This window comes from Filicampus tigris, chromosome 6 (assembly GCF_054856515.1).
Source record: "Filicampus tigris isolate MCC_2025a chromosome 6, RoL_Ftig_1.0, whole genome shotgun sequence".
Taxonomy (NCBI): domain Eukaryota; kingdom Metazoa; phylum Chordata; class Actinopteri; order Syngnathiformes; family Syngnathidae; genus Filicampus; species Filicampus tigris.
Genome location: NC_141222.1, coordinates 28,308,821 through 28,322,286, shown reverse-complemented (window position 1 = coordinate 28,322,286; position 13,466 = coordinate 28,308,821). Strand labels below are relative to the sequence as shown.

Below are 13,466 nucleotides of genomic sequence, written 5' to 3'. Positions count from 1 at the left end.
TACTAAAATATCAATGGGAATGTAAGATCTCATCAACACTCAAAGCTCTTCAAAGTGAAAAAAATGATTAAAAAAAACCCAAAACGGTTTCATATTTTCACACTTTCATCATGCAGCCAATGCACGTTGCAGCTGCCGGATAGAGGACAAGTTTGAAGGCAGCAAAAGGAAAAACAAAGGCGTCACGTGCCAACTATTTAGAAGTCCCCCAAGGTAAAAAATCAATAAATGAATAAATAAATGAATAAAAAGAGAAAGAGAGTAAAGTTTCATATTTTCTGTCGTCCGCCCAACGTGCTACGGGAGGACGACGAGGCTTCCTGGCGTGGTGGGGAGCGCGCACGAGAGCCAGATTGGTTGGGGGGGGGGGGGGTCGCTTGTTGTGTTGCAGGAGGACTCATTTGCATGTTATTAGCATAGCATGTATATAACCGGCTGCAGGCGGCCTGCGCCGGACAGCCGCGAAGAAAAGAAGACGGAGAAGAAGGAGACGAGGACAGACAAGAAAGGGAAACATGTTGGACTCTTCCTCATTTCGCAAAGGAGAAGGCCACCTTTGTCTGGGAATATAACGCAACTGGAACACTTTAAAAAAACAAAAAAAAAACCCACGATATTATTTATGTCTTTTTTTTAGTTACAATTTCCAGTCTTCCATCCCGGGAGAAAGTTTTGGGATTTACCGTCTCGCTGTGCTTTTTTCCCCCCCCTCCTCCTCCGTGACGCGCATGCGCGGTGGCGCTGTATGAGCCGCTCCATGCATCTTCCTGCCGGGCCCGTTTAAGCTCTCTTTTTTTTATTTATTTGCATTTATTTATCATGTATTTATTGAAGACACCGCTGGGCGTCGCGGTGCTGGCCACGTTGCTGTGTCAGGTAAGTCGCACTTGGATTTGCTCCAATGTGAACTTGCCACTTGGGTAAAGTCGCTAAAAAAGTCGCTCCGCTTCTTTTCGATGGCGCCCGGCGCACGCTCGCTTGCCCACGCGCGCGCACGCACGCACAGGTCTTCTGCTCGGGCGTGTTCGAGCTGCGCCTGCAGGAGTTCCTCAACAAGAAGGGCGCGCAGGGCAACAGGAACTGCTGCGGCCGGGCGGGCAGCGGCTTGGGCGGCGGGCCCCCTCCCTCGTCCTCGTCCTCGTCCTCGTCCTCGTCCTCGTCCTCGTCGTCGTCCTCGTCCTCGTCGTCGTCGTCGTCGTCGTCGTCCGCGCAGCAGTGCGCCTGCCAGACCTTTTTCCGGGTGTGCCTGAAGCACTACCAGCCCAACGCGTCGCCCGAGCCGCCGTGCACGTACGGCGGCGCCGTCACGCCGGTGCTGGGCGCCAACTCCTTCCAGGTGCCCGACGCCATCCCCGAGAACTCCTTCAGCAACCCCATCAGGATCAACTTCGGCTTCACTTGGCCGGTAAGCGGGAGGGGGGCGCAACGTAATCGCGTAGGTGGGGGCTTGGGGGTCACCTGTCCTGTGTCGCCATTCTCCTTGGGAAGTCTATCCATCTATCTATCCATCTATCTATCGATCTATCTATCTATCTATCTATCTATCTATCTATCATGGTGTCTGGTGTTGCATTCAGAGACAATCAGAAGTCACAGATTTACCTCCAAAACAGATGATCCATTTTGCTCCTACTGTCCTGAAATGTATTCTCTTATTCCACTTCTATATTCTTTCTTTTCTCTCCTCTCATTTTTTTCTCTTTCCATCTCCTTTCTCTCTCTCTCTCTCTCTCTCTCTCCCTCTCTCTCCCTATTTCTCTCTCTCTCTTACCCAGTCTTTGGTTTCTTTTCCCTCTATTTTCTCTCCTCTATCGTTCTCCCTCTCACACTTCTCTCCTTCTCCTCTCTCTCTCTTTCTCTCCAAACAATTGGAAATCCCACCCCCCCCCCACAACCCAACCAAAAATGCTCCAAATGTCCTGAAATGATCTCTCTGTCGCCCATCCATCAAACAGTCTGATGCGGCCTTCATAAACAGTCTGAAATCACAGGATTCTCCCCAAAACAACTGCTTAATTTGTCCTAAATGACCTTAAATAATTGATGCATCCTTTGGAAACAATCTGAAATCCCATCCCCCCCGCCCCGTGCAGGAAACAATTTGTTTTGTTCCAAATGTCCTTAAATGTCCTCCCTGTCTGCCTCAACTTGGGTTCCCCTTGGATGGCAAGTGGGTGGCTGGAGCTGGAGGGAGGGACGGGGGTTGTTTGGTGGGACTTGTTGGTGTTTTGCCCCTCCAGGGCTTGATTTCTGACACTGCTGGGGGTCCACCCGCCTCACCAAGCCGCTTGTCTCCTCAGGGGACCTTCTCTCTTATCATTGAGGCGCTGCACACTGACTCCAAAGACGACCTGTCCACAGGTAAGAACATCCTCCTCACCACCCCACCACATCAAGGTGATCATGATCATTTACTGTTTATTTCCGTTTGACTTAAATAAATATGAAAATGGCAGCAAAAAAAAAAAAAGCGATTCTTTCATGTACCAATAGAGGGAGCCCATGCACCACCGGTGGTATTTGAGAATGCCCAAAGGTGTGCAAGTGAAATCGCAAAAGCCGTTTGCCCCGTTTGTCCCGCTCCCCCAGAGAACCCGGAGCGCGTGATCAGCACCATGAGCACCCAGCGCCACCTGACAGTGGGCGAGGACTGGTCGCAGGACCTGCACACGGCGGGCCGCACGGAGCTCAAGTACGCGTACCGCTTTGTGTGCGATGAGCACTACTACGGTGACGGCTGCTCCGTCTTCTGCCGGCCTCGGGACGACGCCTTCGGACACTTTACGTGCGGGGAGCGCGGGGAGATCGTGTGCGACGCCGGGTGGAAGGGACAGTACTGCACCGAGCGTAAGTATACATACACGTACACACACCTGAAAAAAAAGACCCCCTTGTTGCGTGAAATGTAAGAATCAAAATTTGTAGTTATGGCCAAAAACAACAATTTAAGTTGGAAAAATGTTAAAATATCAAGCAAACTTCTTCGCTACAAAACAATTTGCTGAGTTGTTTGCACTTACTCTTTCAGTTGGAGGAAAATACAAGATATTTCCTTGTTGTGAAATGTGGAGAAGACAATTTTCACAACAGCAAAACATTTAGTTGAATTGCCCGACTTAAACTTTTATCCGTTTGTTGCCTTGAATTTTTTTATTTTTCAACCTTTTTTTTTTTTAACAGTGTGGGGACTTACAGTATATGCACATCGTGTTTGTAGATCGGATGGATAGACATTTAAGATGAAAAAAAAAGAAAATATATATGTACATTTACATGCTAATAACATTAATATTGTCTTAAAATTAAAATTATGTAAAAAAGAAGAAAAATGTATTTAATTTACTATAGTCATCACAAAAATAAGAAAATTAAAATTGTAAAAAAAATAGGAGAGAAAGAATATGAAAATGAAAAAAAAGAAAAGAAAAACAGGAAAATGGTAAAAAGTCATGGCTGGGAAATGATAAGTGGACGTTTTTTTGCTCCCCCACAGAAGGTAACCCCTTAATTTACTTAAACAATTTGGGGAAAAAAATGGAAAGAAAACATGAAAAAGGCAAACAAAAATAATAACAAACAAATAACATTAAAATGGAAAAAAAGAGACAGAGGAAAATGACACGAAAATAGAAAAAAAATGGAGAAAAGAAAGAAAGAAAAAAGATGAAAACAGTAATTGGTCATGGCTGGGATGTGAAAAGTGGAACCCCCCACCAAAGATAACCCTTTCATTTACTACAAAAAATTGAAAGATAACATGAAAAAAATTAAAAACAAATAACATTAAATTTGAAAAAAAAAGAGTCGGAGGAAAAATACTGCAAACAAGAAAGAATTGGTCATGGCTGAGATGTGAAAAGCGGAAATATTTTTTTTTTTTCCATTTTCATGATCTTTTTACTGGATGGCATCATGCAATGCCTGTGCCAAGAACTACCGTAAATATCGGCCAATTTCTCTCCAGTAATATTTGAACAACTACTGCAAATTCTTTTTAGTGACAGCGGACATGGTGGTCTGCAAAACTTGAATTGAAGCAACGTTGACATTTCCTATTTCAAACCATAACGGGGTGGCAATTTGAAATACCCCCCCCCCCCCCCAAAATCTGATTAGTAAAAGTTGCAGAGTGACTTTGCCAACGGCCTGTCATTACAAACGACTGGAAAAAGTGCTTCAAAAGTTATTATTGGAAGCAGGATGTGCCGTTAGAAGGGAACTTTTCAGGGAGTAAACAGCCCCTTCAAACCACAACGCAACCCCCCCCCCCCCCCCCCTTATGTGACACACGCGCGCACACTTGATTTATTCCAAGGAAAGTTTTGGGGTGAATAATGTCACGCGTGCCATAAATTGACATGCATGCCTTGTGATTGGCTGTTGCTGGTGGTGTTTTTTTTTTTTTTTTTTGGGGGGGGGGGTCGTCGTCATTGTTTGAAGTGGGCAGCTGCCGGCAGCCCTCAGACAATGGGGCAGCTGTCGCACGCTGGCAACACACTTGCCAGCTGTCCACTCTTATCTATCTGGGACCACCGGTGTGTGCGTGTGCGTGTGTGTGTGTGTGTAGGATGAATAAAAGAGTTTTGAACTGCAGCTAAGAAGAAAAAAAAAAAGACAGTGGCTGGGTGAGCGGGGAGTGGTGGTCTAGGAACACATGCAGAAGCACACACACACACAAAAACACACTCAAACACAATTACACTCACACACACACACACACACGCGTGCGCACAACAAACACACTCACACGGACAAAGAAATGCACAAATGCAATCCAACACACACAATTACGCCACTGAAAAGTACAGACACACTCAAACAATGAAACAAATGCACATTTACACACACGGTTTAACAGACACGTGAACGAAAATGCCCCGTTGACTCCCCCCCACCCATCTTTAAAAAAGTGAACTTACTTTTAGTAATGTCTTTTTTTTTTGTTCTTTTTTTTTTAGCAATCTGCCTGCCGGGCTGCGACGACGAGCACGGCTTCTGCGAGAAGCCCAGCGAGTGCAAGTAGGTTGTGCCCGAGTGGGGCTGGGCTAACGGGTCGCGTCACACGGCCTTACCGCCCGCCCTCCTCTGATTGGTCCGCAGGTGCCGGGTGGGCTTTAAGGGCCGCTACTGCGACGAGTGCATCCGATACCCGGGCTGCCTCCACGGGACGTGCCAGCAGCCTTGGCAGTGCAACTGTCAGGAGGGCTGGGGGGGCCTCTTCTGCAATCAAGGTGGGCAACACACCCGGACGGGGAAAGGAAAGGCCCACGTCGGGTTTATTGTTACAAATGAATTGCAACATTCACAGTCAATATTAGGAAGCCTAGAGGCCACTTTCAAAGCCTTAAAAAAGTCCTAAAACAAACAAAAAAAAAAAAGACACCAAAAAATTGAAAAACTCTACGAGGCTAACTATGAAAAACATGAACAAAATGAAATGTAATCGGTTTGGCGTTTCGAATCCCAACACTTCCCCCGATGGATTTCTGGTGGTACTGCAACTATACACTTGTTGCCAACTATAATCCATCTATGATCTTATCCGCTTATCCTCACAATAATGAACAAAAACAGCTGAAACGAAAACAGTGATTAGCTTCAAGTATCAATACTGCCAAGTATAAGCTCACCCAAGGCTTGTTGAGGCTGAAGGATCGGAATTGATATGAATGGCTTTATATTAGCCAACAGGTTGACCAAAAACTAAATTGGGAATTACACATCCCATAATCAGTTCAAAGTCAGTTCAGAGTCAGCGTGCCCTGATCTGAGCACGGGACCAGCTGGTGAAGATCAGCCCCATAGGCAGGGCCAGGCCAGCCGGGGAGGAGACCAGCCCACATTATGTTTACATTTTGAAGACAGTATAAATGTGAGGGCCGCATGTTGGACCTCGCCCCTTCTCTGCCCTCGCCCGTCTCGGGTGAGAGCATTTGCGAGGATGGAAAAGCTGCCCGGATCTGATTATTGTATGATTCCTGAACTTCAGAGATGGTAAAGAAAGTTTTCTTGTGGCACTGTCCCACTAGGTCACCAGTTGTTAAAGAGGAAGTCAACAAAAACATTTTTCAAGAATATGTTCTATGCAAGCCCACTAGTTGAATCAGGGCATTCTGATCAATATTGCGTTTGTGGAATAAGTGATAACCCACCGGATTTTAGCCATCTCTGGGGGCGGCCGTTTTGTCTTCCGTCGACTGAAAATGACATCGCAACCGCTCACAACGACCAATCACGGCTCAGCTTCAGAAAACAGGTCAGCCGTGAATGGTGGTTGTGAGCGGTTGCGATGTCATTTTCAGTCGACGGAAGACAAAACGGCCGCCCCCAGAGATGGCTAAAATCCGGTGGGTTAACACTTATTCCACGAACGCAAAATGAATTTCGACGAGTGGGTTTGCAACGAACGTATTCATATTCTAAAAAATGTTTGCGTTGATTTCCCCTTTAAAGCAAGTAGAAGGACGTACGACTACACCAAATGGATTGCCATGCACTGACTGAACGATACATAAAAGCTCATTTCGGTTATCCGCTTCTCAGATTTCGGAGCAGCGTCACTCAAGCAGCGCTAAGCTGCCCTCACAGTTTTCGGGTGGCACTGCGACCTTTCCAGAGTATCGCTTAAACGGTGGAGCCAGTTTAAAATCGGGAAGAAAGTCATAAAACTAAACCGCGGTGCCCCCGAAAGATAAACGTGACGCTCGGTTGCTCATGTTACAGCTGTGGCCTTTGAGGGGGCGGGGAAGCCAGTTGGCAGGGGCCCGGAGAATGGAAAACCACAGCCCCGGTGGGAGCGGTGTGTACAAGCACTCGGCGGGGGCCAATCCACATGTGTGCGTGTCATGTGTCCAGATCTGAACTACTGCACGCACCACAAGCCGTGCATGAATGGCGCCACTTGTAGCAACACGGGCCAGGGCAGCTACACCTGTTCCTGCAGGCCCGGCTTCACCGGCGCCAGCTGCGAGATCCAAGTCAACGAATGCGCCGGGAACCCCTGCCGCAACGGGGGGAGCTGCGCCGTAAGTCACACGCACAGACACACAGACGCGCACAAACACACACACGCACACACAAACGAATGCGATGCATGTCCAAAATGGCAGCCACGACAATATGCGTTTTTTGAAGACGATGCCGATATTTGGCAGAATAAAATTACGATAACCGATAATCCCCCCAAAAATGACTATGTAATGTATATATATATATATATATATATATGCGTATGTGTATGAATGAATGAATAAAATAACGTTCCTTAATGCTCACAAGAAAGGTATGAATTACAGACAGAGCATATAATTTACAATAATTTGTCCTTGAGTATTTATTTCACTTTAGAGAGGTGTAATCGGCCCAAAAATACATCGACCAATAACGTGCTCATGTGTAAAAAAAATAAATAAATAACGATAATAAAAAAATGCCAATTCTAAAATAAATTCATCAGTCAGGCCATAAACAAGGTGGGAGAATGAACCGCATCACCACAAGGATTATTCTTGCCTTAAGACATGCCGCACACTCAGGTAAACACACGGCAACAGACAAATGTGCAGACACACAAACACGTACGGACACTCAAAGAAGCTGAACAAACGAAAGAAGGCGCATGCGGACGCAAGCCCAAACAAACGAGACACGCGCACTCCTGTGTCAGCAGCCGCTGACGCCCGCCGTTTCCTCGCCCTCGCCCCCGTTAGGACTTGGAGAACACGTACAGGTGCGAGTGCCCTCACGGTTTCTACGGCAACAATTGCGAGCTGAGCGCCATGACGTGCGCCGACGCGCCGTGCTCCAACGGCGGCCGCTGCGGCGACAACCCCGACGGCGGCTACTTCTGCCAGTGCCCGACCGGCTACGCCGGCTTCACCTGCGAGAAGAAGATTGACCACTGCACCTCTGCGCCCTGCTCCAACGGTGAGGGCAACAAAAACAACAACAACAACAACTATTGACTCAAATAAACTTGGATATTCTGTACTTAAAGGGGAAATCAACCCAAACATATTTTTCTCAAGAATATGTTCTATGCAAGCCCACGAGTTGCAACAAGACATTTCTGATAAACATCGCATTTGTGAAATAAGAGTTAATCCACTTCTTTTTAGCTCTCTGTGGGGGCGGCCATTTTGTCACTTCTGTCCACTGAAAATGACATCACAGTTGCTCAGGTAACGACCAATCACGGCTGACCTGTTTTCTGAAGCTGAGCCGCGATTGGTCGTTACCTGAGCAACTGTGATGTCATTTTCAGTCTACCCAGAAAAGAGCAGTTGGCTTACGCCCCGTCGTCATATTTTTGACAAAGTAAGGAGTAGAAAGTACACACTGCTTTTCAATTGTAGGCAAAACACGGTCAAGGCAAATACCCGGACAATGCAGCAGTGAGATTGGGGGTTGAAATCTGGGGTCGGGCTTCCTCCCGCATGCCCAAAACATGCTTGCTGGGTTTGCTGAAGACTTCGAATTTCCCATCAGCGTGAACGAGTGTCCCAAGGGTTGTTTGTCTCGATGTGCCCTGCGATGGGCCCGACTTCTCGCCCGCACTCAGGAGCGAGCGCTCCCGGTGGCAAGCCGCACCCCTGCGGGCCGCGCGGTTCCCTTTTGGGAACTGCTCCTGACTCCCGACCCTTGCGTTTGTGTTCCCAGGTGCTCGTTGCGTGGATCTGGTCAACTCGTACCTGTGCCAGTGCCCGGACGGCTTCACGGGCGCGAACTGCGACCGCAGCGGCTACGGGTGCTCCTCGGACCCGTGCCAGAACGGCGGCACCTGCCGGGACGGCGCGCGCGGCTACATTTGCAGCTGCCCGCCAGGCTACGCGGGGCGCAACTGCAGCTCGCCCATCAGCCGCTGCGAGCACAACCCGTGCCACAACGGGGCCACCTGCCACGAAAGGAACAACCGCTACGTCTGCGCCTGCGTGCCGGGTTACGGCGGACGCAACTGCCAGTTCTTGCTGCCCGAGCACGCCGCCATCCGAGGCTCCGAGGTGCCCTGGATGGCGGTCGGGTCCGGGGTGGCCCTGGTGCTCCTCCTCCTGGCGGGGTGCGCCGTGCTCGTTGGATTCTTCCGCTCCAAAGTCCAATGCGACGGTCCAGGGGAAGTGGGCGGCGAGGGCGAGACCATTAACAACCTGACCAATAACTGCCAACGCGGTGAGCGGGACAGCAGCGGGGTAGTGCCGACTCCGGGTGTGAAAAACATCAACAAAAAGATGGACTTGTGCAGCGGGGGGGACCCCGACGAGGAGGCGTCAGCGGGACGGCGGAGCTACAAGAGCGGACCACCGCCCGCAGACTACAACATGGTGCGCGAGGTCAACTACGAGCAGGCGGCCAAAGACGCAGTGTTGGAGGCGGCCTGTGAGGACAAGTGCCGATCCCTGGACTCCTTTGAGTTTGAGGAGAAACACAGCAAACGCTTAAAATGGTAGGACGGCCGCCAATCCCAAACGCCGAGCTCCGCCCACATTGGAAATTTCTATGCTCTTTTTTTTTTTCTTCTTCCCCTTTGGAAATACATCTGTGTCAATTGTCGGTCAGTTGAATGGAGGCAATTGAACTCTTGGTGGTTGCTGATGACCCTTGTTGACTCGAATACAAAAGGCTCCATCAGTTATAGATTCAAAGCAAACAAACACACACAAAAAATCATCATGCTCATGAAGCCATCCGGGCGTCATCAGTTCGACATTTGAAATTTACAACCAAAGAAGCCGTTTCGATTGAAGCTGAAATCTCTGTGAGAAGCGGCAAGAGTCCAGTTGCCTCCATTTGACTTTTCTGGCTCTTGGAAAAAAACAACAATAGTTTCCGTTTTCTATAGTTTTTCCAGACCTGAAAATATGAATCAATAAATGACTCTAATTTCATACTTTTCTAACCGTATGTAGAAACCGACACTTTTCACCATGTTACCGGAAGTTCCTAATCATTTGAATTCCTGAAATGCTATACCTTTCCCAGACTGTAATTAACGTCATCCTCAATTTCAAAACAGATTACAGACGTATTGTTAGATTGTGTATGCCTTTATGTTACCAAGTCATTTCCAGAAGACTGTCGGCAGGTGACAGAGTACATGCCATGCCGTCTCGGCGTCTTGTGTTGTGCTGAGGGCATTCGGTCATTTCCATTTTCCATGCGTGGCAATTTCTCATCTCAAATTCCATACTTGTGTAGGAATGGAATACATTTGCGGCTAAAGCTAAACTTTTTCCTTTCCTTTTCCCCACAGCGATACGTCGGAATTAAATAGCCCAGAAACGTCCGCATGTGCGGACAACAAGTACAAATCTGTGTTTGTCATGTCGGAGGAGAAGGACGAATGTATAATTGCAACTGAGGTGAGTCGTTGACACTCTCGAAGGAGCTTAGCTTTGGCTCCATGCAACACAGACGTGAAGCAGTTGTGGGAAAAGTGGGCTCACTCAACTAATTACTAGTTGAGTGATTGGTAGGACAGCTCCATTTTTATACTCTCAGGGCTGTTTCTGAGAACTGCTTCACATCTGTGATGCATGAAGTTGAAGCTAAGACAATTGTCATACGCAGTCCAATTATGCGGTTGGACTGGACTAACAGTTCACGGGGGTTGGTGGGTTCCATGCATCACAGATATGAAGCGGTTGTCCGGAACCGTGCAACACAATACAAATCAGTAATTGGTAGGAACGCAAAATCGGGAAGCTTTTTTCCATTTTTAAAGGTGAAGTCAACGCAAAGAATGTTTTATTTTTTTTCAAGATTATGTTCTACGCAAGTCCACTAGTTGACACGGGGCATTCAGATACACATTGCGTTTGTGGAATTAGTGTTCATCCACTCGTTTTTAGCCATCTCTTGGGGCGGCCATTTTGTCTTCTGTCGACTGAAAATGACATCGCAACCGCTCACAACGACCATTCACGGCTGACCTGTTTTCTGAAGCTGAGCCGTGATTGGTCCTTGTGAGCGGTTGTGATGTCATTGTCAGTCGACAGAAGACAAAATGGCCGCCCCCACAGATGGCTAAAAACAAGTGCATTTTGCTGCTTAATTGATATTCCACAAACGCAAAATGAATCAGAATGGCGTGTTTCAACGAGTGGGCCTGCTGGGAAGATATTCTTGAAAAAAAATGATGTTTGGGTTGACTTCCGCTTTAAGATCTGCTTCTGTTGCATGGAGTAGAAACCAAGCTATAAGAAGACATGTGGTATGCAGCCCAACACTCCTGGGCTGGTATTGCAGTTCACTGTGTAGGTGAACGCCATGTAACACTGATGTGAAGCTATTGTCAGCAACAGTGCTTATACAGCTGAACATGACAAACCCGTTCACATCTGTTTTGCATGGAGTCAAATCCAGGCTATCAGGAGAATTCTGGTCCTGGGCTGGTATGGCAGTTCACAGGTGTTAATGGAATCCATGCCACACAGATGTGAAACAGTTGTCAGAAACAGTGTTGGGGCAACAAAGTTCTACTTCAGCGGTTGAAAGGAAGGGAAAATTTGTGAACGTTTTTCCATGACATCTTCCTGGTTAATGACGCTGGGGACTATGTGTGTCTTGTTTTGTTGGATTTGACAGCAGTGTTCAATATGGTGGACCACAGTATTATGGTGGCTCGTTTGCAGCACCGGGCGGGCACCCTTAGAGTGGTTTAGATTTGGCAGAAAGACCTTTTTGCGTTAGCCTTGGTTGCTCCGAGTCCTGCTCTGTCGTATGGTGTTCCACAGGGTTCAATTTCGGGGCCTCTGCTGTTTTCATTGTATTTGCTGTTCTCGCGTTCCATCTAAAGAAAACATGAGACTTTCTTCCACTGATTTGTGGATGGCAGTCAGAACTATGTGCTGAGCATTTTTTTTTATTTACATTTCATTTTTTTTTTTTTACCTCACGTACAGCACTTTGTATGTGCAATGGTTGTTGAAAAAAATGCTCTAAAAATACAGTTGAGAAAAAAATGTAATAAGCACATTTGCTTCATATGTGTGTTGCATGGAGCCCACTGACAGCTGTTAACTGCCATCCCATCCCAGATGTTTCTGACAACTGCTTTACATCTGTGTTGCATGGAGTCAAAACACTTGCGTCACCTCTATCCCATTGGACTAAATTCCCCAATTCCTCCGACAGCTTTGCGGTGACTCCATGCAACTCGGACGCCAAGCCGTTCTAAGAAATGCAATTTCCTCAGCTGTTTGAGTTTTCTAACGCCGGTATGTGTTGCAGGTGTAGAGGGGCCGGCGACGGGCTCGCTCATTTTGCTGTATGGGAGAGTTTTTATACTCCTGGATGAGATGCTGCTCTACGCTCGCTGCTGCTGAGACCTTTGACTGATATTCAGACTGAGCTGGTTCTCGACTGGAAATAGGAACTGGCGGGGTCGTGTAAGGGGAACAAAAAAATGTCAAGTTTACGGTTAAACGTAAACGGCCACTTAGCTTTCTGTTCGGCCTCTTTGTCGGGCATCGGGGGGTACAAATAAAGAGAAATATTAAATAGCCGGTGTGAGAAATGATTTTTAAAAAAAAGGGAAAAAAAAGGTGCCAAGATAGGATTTGTGTTTTTTTTTTTTTTTTTTTTTTGCAACGTTTGCACCCAGGCCTTTTTCTCAAACCCAGGAACCGCATCAAACGGCGGATGTTTGGCCATACTGGCCTCTTCGTAAAAAGAAATAAAAATTTAACAAAAAAAAAAAAAAAAGAAGTGGTTGCTTTATGAACTTTTATGAAGTTTTTTGCCCTCCAATCCGCCCGTGACAAAAGTATTGTTGTCCTCTTCGTTCTCTGAACGCTTTCTCACACAGATTATCCTTTTTTGTAAAATAAAGAAAAAAAAAACAAAAACAAGAAAAAGTTATGATTTAATTATGATTTAATTTAAGTTAATTTAAGCATTTTGTGTTATTCTTATTATGTATTGTATATCTGTGCTTGTTTGTCAGGATTATTTAAGTTGCTTTGTTTTGATGGATGATGATGATGATATTTGCAAAGGCACTTCAGGTCAATGGGAATGAAAAAAAAAAAAGTTATTTAAGAGGGATTGTGCTGTACATTGTATTCTTCTGCTCTTTGTCAATGAAGGAATTAGCCAAGACTATTTTTCCAAATAATAAAAAGATGCTAAACGTACTTGCTGGTGTGGCCTCCATCTGTCGTCTTCGCGCCCACACAACCCTGCGGCGGCCATTTGAATGGACGCACTGTTGGCCGCCACCCCGACTTGAAAGTGTCTCCCTGGAGACAGAAAAAGGGGTGGGGTGGGGGGATGAAGTGGTGTGGGGGAGACGTCTATTCATGCAAGACAATGTCCTTCCCGCCGCTACATTTAACACCAACAATGGTCCGTCCGGCCTCTGAAGTTGGGCAAAACTTCAGCAAAACAACTAAACGGAAAGTAAAAGTTCAAGAAAAATATACATTTTAGCCAATTTTGTGGCTTGCAAAGTGTTTGAAAGACCCTTCAAA

At 46.8% G+C, this 13,466-nt stretch overlaps 1 protein-coding gene across 1 annotated transcript; it reads left to right on the top strand.

Moving 5' to 3' along the window:
* The first annotated feature begins 479 nt into the window (after window positions 1-479).
* dla (deltaA) lies at window positions 480-13,130 on the top strand. Its single transcript, XM_086034438.1, has 11 exons — window positions 480-876; window positions 1,007-1,405; window positions 2,301-2,361; window positions 2,590-2,847; window positions 4,959-5,019; window positions 5,101-5,231; window positions 6,856-7,025; window positions 7,710-7,926; window positions 8,659-9,439; window positions 10,247-10,355; window positions 12,226-13,130. The coding sequence occupies exons 1-11, from the start codon at window positions 820-822 to the stop codon at window positions 12,229-12,231; spliced, it is 2,250 nt and encodes a 749-aa protein (XP_085890564.1). The 5' UTR covers window positions 480-819; the 3' UTR covers window positions 12,232-13,130.
* The last annotated feature ends 336 nt before the right edge of the window (window positions 13,131-13,466 follow it).

Excerpts from the sequence above, each read along its gene's own strand:
- dla (XM_086034438.1), top strand. The coding sequence starts at position 820 with ATGTATTTATTGAAGACACCGCTGGGCGTCGCGGTGCTGGCCACGTTG. Across the intron at positions 5,232-6,855 it reads GGGCCTCTTCTGCAATCAAG|ATCTGAACTACTGCACGCAC; the intron begins GTGGGCAACACA and ends TCATGTGTCCAG. Across the intron at positions 7,927-8,658 it reads CTCTGCGCCCTGCTCCAACG|GTGCTCGTTGCGTGGATCTG; the intron begins GTGAGGGCAACA and ends TTGTGTTCCCAG.